Here is a 13,293-nt window from a genome sequence, read left to right on the forward strand (position 1 = left end):
CTGTACACAGTAACAGCCATGTTGTGCGATAACTAATACTGACAGACTTAACCCTTCTCAGCAACACAAGGATCTAAGACATCTCCAAAGGCCTCATGAGGGAAAATGCTATCCAAATCCAAAGAAATAACTATGGAGTTCGAATGTAGACTGAAGCATACTATTTGCTATTTTTTTTTCTTTTGTTGTGTTTTGTTTCCTCTTTCTGGTGGTTCCTCCTATTGGTTCTAATTCTTACTTACAACATCACTAATGTGAAAATATGTTTAATAAGAATGTATATGTATAGCCTATATCAGATAGCATACTGTCTTGGGGAGGAAGGTGGGGAGGGAGGGAGAGAAAAATTTTAAATTCAAAAGCTCATAGAAGTGATGGTTGATAAATCAAAATAAACTAATAAAGTGTCTTGCTTCTGACCACCCCTCCCCCAATCTGCCCTCCCTTCTATCACTCCCCCACACTTTTCTATAGCTTAAAACAGATTTCTATCACGTGTATGTTATTCCTTCTTTGAGCCAATTCTGATGAGAGTAAGGTTCACTCACTTCCTCTCACTTCCCCTCCTCTTCTGTCCACTGTAAAAGCTTTTTCTTGCTTCTTTTATGTGAGAGAATTTACCTCATTCTACTTCTCCCTTTCCCTTTCTCCCAGTACACTCCTCTCTCTCACTCCTTAATTTTATTTTTTACATATCATCCCTTCACATTCAACTCACACCTGTGCCCTCTGTCTATATATACTCCTAACTGCCCTGATAATGAGAAAGTTCTCACAAGTTACAAGTATCATCTTCTCATGTAAGAATATAAACAGTTCAACCTTATTAAATTCCTTATGATTTCCCTTTCCTGTTTACCTTTATATGCTTCTTTTGAGTCTTGTATTTGAAAGTCAAATTTTCTGCTCAGCTCTGTATTTTCATCAAGACTTACTGAAATATGCCATTTTAAAACCTGCCATTTTTAGAAGAGAGGAGGGAGGGAGAAAAATCTGGAACTCAAAATCTTATAAAAATGAATACTAAATATTGTCTTGACATGTAATTGGGGGAAAAAATAAAATACTACTTTTTAAAAGGGAAAAAAATATTTTTTTTAAAAATGTTTGAAAGTCCACTAATTCACTGAACATCCATTTTTCCCCTGAAGAATTACACTCGTTTCACTGGGTAGGTGATTCTTGTTAATCCGAGCTCCTCTGTCCTCTAGAATATCATATTCCAAGCCCTCCAATCCTTTGATGTAGAAGCTGCTAAATCTTGTGTTATCCTGACTGTAGCTCCACAATACTTATATTTTTTTTGTTTGTTTTGTTTCTTTGTTTGTTTTTGCTGCCTGCAATATTTTCTCCTTGACCTGGGAACTCTGGAATTTGGCTATAATACTCCTGGGAGATTTCCTTTTGGAATCTCTTTCAGGAGGTGATTGGTGAATTCTTTCAATTTCCATTTTACCTTCTGGTTCTAGAACATCAGGGCACTCTTCCTTGATAATATCTCGAAAGATGATGTCTGGACTCTTTTTGATCATGGCTTTCAGGTAGTCCAACAATTTTTAAATATTTCTCCTGGATCTATTTTCCAGGTCAGTTATTTTTTCCAATAACACATTTCACTTTGTCTTCTTTTTTAATTATTCCTTTGGTTTCATTTTATCGTTTCTTGATTTCTCATCTAGTCATTAGCTTCCATTTGCCCCATTCTAATTTTTAAGGAATTTGGCCAATTCTACTTTTTAAGGAGTTTTTTTTCCTTCAATGAATTTATATACCTCTTTTTCCATTTGGCAAATTATGCTTTTTAAGATGTTCTTTTCACTGGCTTTTTGTACCACTTTTACCATGTGGCTTAGTCTGTTTTTTAAGATGTTATTTTCTTTAGCAATTTTTTGTGTCTCCTTTACCAAACTGCTGATTCATTTTTCATGATTTTCTTGTATCACTCTCATTTCTCTTCCCAATTTTCCCTCTACCTCTCTTACTTGATTTTTAAAATCCTTTGAGCTCTTCCAAGGCCTGAGACCAATTCATATTTTTCTTGGAGGCTTTGGATGTAGGAGCTTTGACTTTATCTTCTGAATGTGTTTTGATCTTCTTTGTCACCACAGTAACTTTCTATGGTCAGGATTTTTTTCCATTATTTGCTCATTTTCACAGCCTATTATTTGACTTCTAACCCTTTGTTAAAGTAGGGCTCTGCTACCAGGGTAGAGGGCGCATAATCCCAAGCTTCAGGGGTTTTATGCAGCTGTTTTCAGAAACACTGCTAGGGACCTGTTTTTCCAAGGTTGTATGATCTAAGAAGAAGTGTGTTTACTACTTTGCTGGCCTGTGCTCTGGTCTGTAAGTGACCAGAAGCACTCTTTTCTGTCCTAGAACTGTGAGAAGGGTCTCCACTCTACTGTGGCCACAAGCTTCGGCATGCTAGTATTCCTCTTTGACCTAGGACTGCCACCCAAGTCTGTGACCTGGGTCTGATTATGGGCAAAGCAACAGAGTCCTGCCTCAGTGCCAGCAAAGAGACCCCTGTAATCTCCTTCTGACTAGTTGTTCAATCCCTTTACCATATGTGGGCTGACAGTTCCAGACGAAGCTGCTACCACTGCTGATTCAGTTGCCCCGACGTCTGCTCCTGGTATGCTGGGGCCTGGTCTGTGCTGGCATGGCCTATGCTGGACTGTACTCCTCTCTCACCCTGGTGCAACTGACCTTTTCTGCCAACCTCCCAAGTTTTCTTAGACTGGAAAATTGTTTCACTTTTTTCCGTGGGTTCTGCTGCTCTAGAATTTTAGTCATTATTTAAAGGTATTTGGAAGAGTTTGGGGGAGAGCTCAGGCAAGTCCATCCCTGCCTTTACTCCATCATTTTGGCTCCCAGAACAAAGATTCTTAACTTAGATTCCCATGAGCTTTTTTTTTTATTAATATTCTGGCAACCGCATTTTAATATATTTAGTTTCCTTTGCAATCCTATGGATTTTGTTTCATGCAATTAAAAACATTACTCTGAGAAAGAGTCTCTTACAAATCCTTGATTTAGAGAACGGCTCAGTGTGTCTGAGCTTTAAAGGAGACCAGGAATTCTAAAAGGGATAAGGGAGGAGGGGGTGCATTCTAAGTATGGGAAACAGCTTATACAAAGGCAGAGAAGGTGTGCATTAACACCCTAGAGGAACCTAGTCAGACATGCTTTAGGGATACCACTTTGGCAACTTTGTAGATGATGTATTGGAGAAGAAAGGTAACTTGAGGCAGGAAAACCAATTAAGAGGCTACTGAAATAATCTAGGTAAATGCTTGAACTATGATGGCAGTCCTATGGAAAAACTGCATTAAGATGCTCGTTCTACTTCAAAAATAAAATCTAACAAACTCTAAGAATCAGGGAATAAGCATAAAACTAAAAAGTTTGGGATTTTTTAAACATACAGGTTCATTTAAGACTCTGCTCAAGTACTATCTCCTCCAAAGAGCCTTTCCCAGGCCTCCCAGGTTCTAAATTTTCAATTTACTCCACAGACATCTCATCTATACTGATTTATTTATGTTGTCTTTCCCATCAGAATGTAAGCTACTGCACTGACCATAAAAAGCCACTACAGGAGCAGGGATGACCAAATCTCAAACTCAGAAGGAAAGAACAATGTGAAAACAGCTACAAGCAAATCCTCTAACAAAAATGCTAATTGGGCTCAAGTTCAGTAAGAATCTCTGGAAGAGCTAAAGCGATAAGAGGTATAGAGGAAAAGTTGACAAAAGATCTACATATACAAAAATATTTATAGCAGCTCTTCCTGTGGTGGCAACAAATTGCAAATTAAGGGGATGACCATTAATTGGGCAATGGCTGAACAAGTTGTGGAACATGAATGTAATAGAATACTACTGTTCCAAAAGAAACGCTGAGCAAGCAGATTTCAGAAAAACTTGGAAAGACATGAAATGATGCTGAGTGAAGTGAGAACCATTGTCTGTCACAATAATGGCAACACTATGTGATGACCAACTTTGATAGACTTAGCTCTTCTCAGCAATGCAATGATCTAAGTCAATTTCAAAAGACTCATGATGGAAAATGATCAAAAGACATGAACAGCTTTCAGATGAAGTAATCAAAGCTATCTGTAGCCCTATGGAAAAATGCTGTGACTCACTGTTGATTGGAGAAATGCAAGTTAAAACAATCCTGAGGAATTACTTTATACCGATTAGATTGGCTAATAGGACAGAAAAGGAAAATGACAAACGTTGGAGGGGATGTGGGGAAAATGAGACATTAATGTACTCTTGGTGGAGTTGTGAACTGATTCAACCACTCTGTAGAGTAATTTAGAACTATGCCTAAAGGGCTATATAACCATGCCTATCCTTTGACCTAACAATACCACTGCTAGGTTTGTATCCCCAACGAGATAAAAAATGAGGCCTTTATCAGAGAAACTTGTTCTAAAAAATTGTGACATTCATTTTCTATGGTTGCCTTTTAGCAAAATTGTAGTTTCCTTGATTATCTCTTTTAATTAGGTCTGTTTTTATTTTTTGCTTTGTCTGATATCATGGTTGCTACCGTTACTCCAGCTAGGGTGTGTGTCTCTCTGTTTCAAGTATGTCTCTTTTTACCCCCCAACTTAATAGCATTTAATTTTTTCCAAGTACATGTAAAGAGATAAAAAACACAAAGGAAAAGAACCTATATATACAAAAGTATTTATAGCATCTCTTTTCTGGGACAAAGAATTGGAAATTGAGGAGATGCCCATCAATTGGAGAATGGCTATTGTGCTATAAGAAATGATGAGCAGAATGCTCTCAGAAAACTCTGGAAAGACATACATGAGGTGATGCAAAGTGAAATATACTGTGTCCAAAATAACAGCAGTATTGTAAGATGATCAGCTGTGAATGACTTAGCTATTCTCAGCAAACAATGATAGAAGACAATTTTGGAGGACTTATGATGAAAAATGCTATCCATCCGCAGAGAAAGAATTGATGATGTCTGAATACAGATTGAAGTGTACTTTTTTAACTTTATTTTTCTTGGTCTGTGTTTTCTTTCACAGCATGGCTAGTATGAAAATATTTTGCACGACCACATATGTATAACCTATATTGAATTGCTTTCCTTCTCAATGTGGTGAGGTCAGGAGGGAGAGAGGCACCAGAATCAAAAAAAGGCTTCATGTAGAAAAAAAGACTCTTACTTATTTAGTATTTTATTTTTCCCAATTACACAAAAAACAATTTTTAACATTTGTTTTTAAATTTTTGAGTTTCAAATTAAATCTATAGGGAACTGAGTTAAATTTATAAAAATAAGAGCCTTTCCCCAAATGATAAATGGTCAAAGGATATGAACAGGCAGCTTTCAGAAGAAGAAATCAAACCTATCTACACTCGCATGAAAAAATGTTCTAAATCATTACCGACTAGAGAAATACAAATTAAAACAACTCTGAAGTACAACCTCACACCTATCAAAAATGACAAATGCTGGAGGGGATGAGGGAAAATAGTATACTAATAAACTGCTGGTGGAGTGTGAACTGGTCCAACCATTCTGGAGAACAATTTGAAACTCTGCCAAAAGGCTATAAAACTATGCATCCCTTTGACCTAGCAATACCACTACTATGTCTGTACCCCAAAGAGATCAAAGAAAAGGAAAAGGATTTATACATACAAAAATATCCACATAAATTCTTTTTGTAGTGGCAAAGAGTTGGAAATTGAGAAGCTTATCGATTGGAGATTAGCTAAACAAAATGTGGTACATGATTGTGGTAAAGTATTATTGTGCTATAAAAAATGACAAAGGTGGTGATTTCAGAAAACACATGGCAATACCCATATGGATCACTGTGCACAGTAATAGCAATGATGTGATGATGATCAATTGTGGAAGACTTGACTACTCTGATCAATACAATGATCCAAGACCATTCTAAAGGATTTATGATGAAAGAATACTATCTACCTCCAGAGAGAGAACTGATGAACTGAGTGCAAACTGAAACAGAATTTTGTTTCTTTAATTTTTTTTTTTGCCTTTTTGCCTTGGGGGGAGGGGCAATATGGCTGATACAGTAACTAGGGGGAAATAAAATACTAAAGAACAACAAATAAAATAATATGGCTAATATGGAAATGTTTTGCATGATTTCATACATATAACTAACAGAATTCTGCTTGCCTTCTCAATGGGTGAAGGAGAGGTGAGTGGGAGGGAGAAAATTTAGAAATCTAAATTTAAAAGGAAAAAATAATTTTTAAAGAACAAAAAAAAAACCAAAGCTATCACTCTTTGCAGATGACTTGATGATATACTTAAAGAATCCTAGAGAATCAAGTAAAAAACTACTTTAAATAATAAACAGCAAAGTTGCAGGCTATAAAATAAACCCACATAAATCATCAGCATTTCTATATATTACCAACAAAGCCCACCAGCAAGAGATAGAAAGAGAAATCCCATTTAAACTTACTGTAGACATTATAAAATATTTAGGAGTCTACCTCCCAAAAGAAACCCAGGAACTACATGAACACAACTACAAAAAATTTTCACACAAATAAAGTCAGATCTAAATAATTGGAAAAACATCAGTTGCTCAAGGGTAGGTCAAGCTAATATAATAAAAATGACAATTCTACCTAAGCTAATTTACTTATTCAGTGCCATACCAATCAAACTACCAAAACATTATTTTATTGAGTTAGAAAAAATAATAACAAGATTCATTTAGAAGAACAAAAGGTCCAGCATATCAAGGTAACTAATGAAAAGAAATGCAGGGGAAGGTGGCCTAGCAATTCCAGATCTCAAATTGTATTATAAAGCAGCAATTATCAAAACTACTTGGTACTGGCTAAGAAATAGAGAGGTGGGATCAGTGGAATCGGTTAAATATTCAAGCCACAGTAGTCAATGACTATAGTAATCTATTATTTGATAAACCCAAAGACCCCAGCTTCTGGGATAAGAATCCACTCTTTGAAAATACTCTTGGAAAAGAATATGGCAGAAACTAGGCACAAAACCAAAATCTCACACCACATACCAAAACAAAGTCAAAGATATAAAGACTGATACCATAAGCAAACTGGGAGAGCAAGGAATAGTTTACCTATCAGATCTATGGAGAACAGAAGAATTCATGTCCAACAAAAAGCAAAATGGATAATTTTGATTACATTAAATTGAAAAGTTTTTGCACAAAGTCAATGTAACTAAGATTAGAAAGAAGGTGGAAAATTGGGAAAGAATTTTTACAACGAGTCTCTCTGATAAGGGCCTCATTTCTAAAATATATAGAGAATTTAGTCAAATTTATAAGAATACAAGCCATTCCCCAATTGATAAATGGTCAAAGGATATGAGCAGGCAGTTCTCAGATGAAGAAATTAAAGCCATCTATAGTCACATGAAAAAATGCTCTAAATCATTATTGATTATAGAAATGCAAATCAAAACAACTCTGAAGTATCACATCACACCTATCAGATTGGCCAACATGACAAAACAGGAAAATGATAAATGTTGGGAGAAAATGTGGGAAAATTGGAACACTAATACATTGTTGGTGGAGTTGTGAAATGATCCAACCATCTGGGAGAACAATTTGGAACTATGCCCAAAGGGCTATAAAAATGTGCATATCCTTTGACCCAGCAATAGCACTTCTAGGGCTATATCCCAAAGAGATCATACAAGTGGGAAAAGGACCCACATGTACAAAAATATTCATAGCAGCTCTTTTTGTGGTGGCAAAGAATTGGAAATTGAGAGGATGCCCATCAACTGGGGAATGGCTGAGCAAGTTGTGGTATGTGAATGTAATGGAATACCATTATGCTATAAGAAATGAGGAACAGACTGACTTCAGAAAAATCTGGAAAGACTTGTATGGTCTGATGCTGAGTGAAGTGAGCAGAACCAAGAGAACGTTGTACACAATAGCAGCCACGCTGTGCAATGACCAACATTGATAAACTTAACCCTTCCCAGCAATACAAGGATCTAAGACATCTCCAGAGGCCTTGTGATGGCAAATGCTATCCACATTCAAAGAACGAACTATGGAAGTTGAATTGCTATTTTTTTTCTCTTCTGTTGAGTTTTGTTTCCTCTTTCTGATGGTTCCTCCTATTGGTTTTAATTTTTACTTACAACATCACTAATGTGAAAATACGTTTAATAGGAATGTATACATATAGCCTATATCAGACTGAGTGCCATCTTGGGGAGGGAGGCAGGAAGGAAGGGGGAGAAAATTTAAAACTCAAAAGCTTATGGAGGGGGCAGCTAGGTGGCACAGTGGATAGAGCACCAGCCATGAAGTCAGGAGCACCTGAGTTCAAATCCGATCTCAGACCAAACACTTGATACTTACTAGGCGTGTGACCTTGGGCAAGTCACTTAACCCCAACTGCCTTAAAAAAAATGGCTTATGGAAGTGGTTGTTGATAAATCAAAATAAATTAATTTAAAAAAATTTCACACCAAAAGTAGGCATTACATTGTGCAAATCTTTTGATCCAACAATAATACCACTAGGAATACACCCTATGGGCATAATATAAAGAAAGGACTATGTGCCCAAAAAATATATTTATTGTAACACTTTTTGTTGTAAAGAACTGGGAACAAAGTGGGTGCCTATCAATTGGGAAAATCCACTTAACAAAGGCAATATGAAGGCAACAGAATATTTTTGCGTCACAAAAATGACAAATATGACAGATTCAGAGCAACCTGGGAAAACCTGCATGAACTTATGCAGAGTGAAATAAGCAGCTCTTACTTACACAATGACAAGAATGAAAAAAAAAAAATCCTAAAAGATTTTATAACTCTGATCAAGAAATTTTTAAAATAAAATGAAATGAGGGGGTTACCCCAAAGGTCCATTCCAGCTCTAAATTTATGGTATTATAATGCCTCTCCCATATCCACAAGTCCTGCTTCTTCCTTCAAAATGCCTCTCAAATCTGTCTTTCCTTGAGTCTCTCCTCACCATACTACCAACTGCTACAGTCTCCTAAATGGGATGTCTCCTGTCTCTTACTGGCAAATTATAATGTTCCTAGAGTTTTCTTTTCAATTCAATCCACCAAGAAACACGTTAAGCATCCTTGTGCTAAATGTGATACTAGGATCTGTAACGTGACAAAGACGAATTATTTCACTTGTCTGCTCAAAAATCTCCTTCAATGACTCCCTAAGACCTGCAGAATGATGCTCCAGCTCCCTAGCATGGAATTCAAGGCTGTTCATAATCAGGTTTCAATATTCCTTTCCAGTTATCTCTCTCACTTTTCATGAAAAGCTGATTATTCTATGTGACATTACAGCTACTTACATGTCATGTCATACTTAGAACACTGTAAAATCAATGAGGGAACATACTACTTTTCACTTAATCTATCTTCCCCATCACCTAGCACATAATAGGTGCTTAACAAATGTTTGAGAAACTGTTTCAATACAAACCCTCAGCTTTAGACAAAACTGCTCTATTTACTGGCACTGGAATATGTGGAATAATGCCCTTCTGGGTAATCAAATCATACTCATTCTTCAAGATCCTGTCTGAGTCCTACCTGTTTCACAAAGCCTTCTCTGATCATTCCAATTCAATGGTCTCTCCCTTCTCTGAATTCCTATAGCAATATAATAAAAAAAAATTTGCACCTGGAGTAGACATAAAGACAAAAGACTTCCTGGCTATCATATTGGACAAATCATATAACTTCTCTAAACCCTTATTTCCTCACCTTAAAAACAGATGTAAAGGAGATACTACCTATACCATGCTATACTATATATCAAAGAGTTATAATGAAGCCCATGAGTCTCTCCCCATTATAGGCCCTTAGCACATTGCCTGGCAAATAGAAGCTATTTAATAAATGCTAGCAGAGTGACTGAAAAGTGATTCATAAATGAGCTACTATTTTATTCTGACCCTTGATCATAGATTATTATGAAAGGCAATATAGTGTAAGGGAAAGTTTTGGATAGAGTCTGGGAATCTAGGATTTCTTGTCCTGTCAATATTCTGGGTAACTAGGAAAGTCATTTCCCTTTCTCTAGGCCTCAGTTTCCTTTTTTTATAAAATGAGGAGTATGGACTACATCAATGATTGCCAACCATATAAGGAATTCTTTTTCACTTTAAAAAATCATGCAGAACTCATGATAATAGTTGTACTATAAGTGTTTACTGATCAAGAAAATACACAACAAAAAGTTACTTTGGATACAATAATGCTTTTAAATGAACTTATATTTTATTCTATTCAAGACAATAACATCTATATACACCTGAAAATATAAATACATAAATTCAACTTATTTTTTATGGACATGTTTTCTCCATAATGTCTTCCCCAAAATTCCTAAATTTCTTAAAGGCTACAACCAAATGTTTTGTCTTCGTATTCTTCACAGCAAAACTTTGTCCATAAAAAACATGTTTTGACATTCTTTCTCATTTATTATACTGAGTCACACTACATATTTTGTGGGTACTAAAGAGCAAAAACCACAATCACAGACTTACAGAACTTGGGACAGAAGAAACCTTAGTGACCTTCTAGTTCAACCTATACACAAAAGTAATCCTCCACTATAACATATCCAAGTGGTCATCCAATCCTCTGCTTGAAGACTTCCAAGTAGAGAGAAACCTTTTCTTAAGGCAGTCCATTCCACTTCTGAACAGTTCTAATTGTTAGGAAGTTTTTCTTGACATCAAGCCTGAATTTGCCTCTGCAACCTTCATCCAATTGCTGCTTGCTCCATATTCTAGGACCAAACACATTAAATCTAGTCCTCTCCCAAGAATAGCACTTCTAAATACTTGAACACAACTTGAACACAATTATCATGTTCCTCCTGAGCCTTCTTTACTTTGGGCTAAACTGCCAGTTTCTTCAACCAATCTTCAAATGACACGCATTCAAGGCCCCTCACTATCCCAGTTGCTCTCCTTGGGTACTTTCCATCTTATCAATGTTCTTCTCGAACTGCAGTCCCCAGAATGGAATGCAATACTCCAAGAAAGTCTGATGAGGACAGAACAGAATGGTACCATTCCTGTCCTAGAAGACAGCTTATGCATCACTTAATGGAATCCAAGATCACATTAGTTTCTTTGGCTGCAACATCATACCGCTGACTCATAGTAAGCTTGAAGCCTACTAAAACCCTCAGATCTTTTTCAGAATAAAACTTATCTAACTATGCCTCTAATACTTATAACTTGATTTTTTTTCTGTACCCAGTGCAAATCTTTGTATTATATCCACCCCCTTTGAACTGTCTTATTAGATTCAGTTCAATGCTCTAACATGTCAAAATCTTTCTGCATCCTGCCATGCAATGTTGCCCTCCCATATTTGTATCATCTTCAAATTTGATGAACATGCAATCTATTCCTTTATCTAAGCAAAAGCCATTGATGATAACTGGCAAACAGACATACTATAGGGTCCTCTTACAGTAACTCCTCCAGTCTTCTTGGACTACAGGTTGGGAAACACTGGACTGGGCAATCTCTAATGTCCCTTCCAACCATAAGGTTCTATATTTATGACAAGTCATTACGAGATTTTTTTCCTTATCCCTTCCCCAAAATTCCTAAATTTCTTGAAGACTATAACCAAATGTTATGTCTTTGTATTCTTCAAAGCAAAATTTTGTCCATAATAAGCATTCAATAAATATTCACTGAATACTGTATTTCCTACAAAATAACACTATTAGAATGACCAACACTCTCATCAACGGGTACCTTTTTTCTTTTTTGTGTTATTTTAATAGCAGTGATGAATTTGCGCAGCTTCTTTCAAAATTCCTACAAAGTCTAGGAAGCAGAGCAGCTTGCACACAGTAGATGCTCAATATAAATTTGCTGAATGAACTGTCCTGCCTGATCTCTAGTGTAACCAATGTAGCCTCTGCAAAGCCTAACTCATATTATTGGTGCTGTCTGTAACCACAAAAAAAGAGCAACGATCACTGTCCTACAGTAAATGTTAACCTAATTAGCAAAATGCTCTAAGAACTGATGAAACTATGCAAAAAAAATTAGCTTATGTACTACTGAACCAGTTAAGTAAATGCTTCTGGGTATCCAAAAGCAAGAGGGGCCAGAAGAGAGTTACTTTTATTCAGGTCAACAACGATTCCCCAATGGATTTGTTCTCCTAAGCCGTACCCCTCTCCGAAAATCTGGCACAAAGGGGATGCTCAAGCAATAAGTGTTATGGACTGACAGATCTGAATCGGACAACTCGCTCAATTTCCACAGCAAAATAGTTGGCACCTGGACTTCCCACCTCCCGCCAGTAGGAAAAATGGAGCTGGGGGTGGGAAGAAGAAAATGAACGATCAAACAAGGGTCCAACAAGTTAGAAGCATCAGCTCTACCTCCCGTTCTCTCCTTCAATTAAGGTGCTCTCCCTGACCTCTCAAGGACACGGTCCCAGGAGACAGACCCCGGGGGCTACGGTCATTCATTCCCCAGGTTTATCCTCCCTTCACTGCAGGCCTAGAAGTGACCGCAAGAAGGGAAGGAGGGAAAAGGCGGGGGAAGGAAGGAGGCCGCGCTATGAAGTCGCCCTCCTCTCTCCTACGGCGACATCCCCTCCCGGGGACGCCGGGGTGGCAGGAGGCGCAGGAGGTGCTCCCCTCCCCACTCTCCCACCCACAGCGGAGAGCGAGGACCAGGACCGGCCGCGGCCGCCCCCGGCTCCATCCGCAAGGCGACCGCCGCATCAAGAGGAAGGGGACAGAGATGGGGCCCCAGGCCCGTCCCATGCGTTCCCAGAAAGGTCCCGGGGGCCAGGGGAAGGGGTTAGGCTGAGCCCGGCCTCATTACCTCAGCGCTGGGGTGCTTGAAAGTGTCTAAAAATAGCAGCTCCATTGCCGAGTCCACCGCCATCTTTGCCGCGGGCGGGGGCAGGGGCAGGACTTCCGGGGTACCACAGCGACCGCGGCAGCGCAGCAGCCTAAGGAGCAACACTTCGTCACCCAGTGCGCCTGTGCCGACCTCCAATTCCTGCCTTCACGTTGTCCCTAGGCCCCTCCCCGTCCCGTTCCTTCCCTGGCTCCTCCCCCAAATCCGGCCCTCCGCGGAGGGGCCAGGGCGTTACGGCAATGCTACGGGTGCCCGAGAGAGCTAAAGCGATGTGCTACAGCTGTGATTTGAGCGACGCTGGGCGGGTTGGGGAAGCGGGAAGGAGAGGGAAGCCCACAATTGTGGGCGCGTCCTCCTCCGGAAGAAAA

General features: G+C 38.4%; 1 protein-coding gene across 2 annotated transcripts in view; it reads right to left on the reverse strand.

The window, feature by feature from the left end:
* The window catches only part of VIRMA (vir like m6A methyltransferase associated), an 81,393-nt gene extending 68,395 nt beyond the window's left edge, over nt 1-12,998 (reverse strand). The window contains exon 1 of one of the 2 annotated variants that reach the window (XM_078153663.1): nt 12,887-12,998. In XM_078153663.1, coding sequence (XP_078009789.1) covers nt 12,887-12,949 — 63 coding nt within the window. In that variant the 5' untranslated portion in view covers nt 12,950-12,998. The remainder of the gene's footprint in view (nt 1-12,886) is intronic. The other variant, XM_078153664.1, reaches the window with a different exon arrangement.
* Nucleotides 12,999-13,293: the final 295 nt, after the last annotated feature.

This window comes from Phascolarctos cinereus, unplaced genomic scaffold (genome assembly GCF_003287225.1).
Source record: "Phascolarctos cinereus isolate Bilbo 61053 unplaced genomic scaffold, phaCin_HiC Scaffold_4;HRSCAF=312, whole genome shotgun sequence".
NCBI lineage: Eukaryota > Metazoa > Chordata > Mammalia > Diprotodontia > Phascolarctidae > Phascolarctos > Phascolarctos cinereus.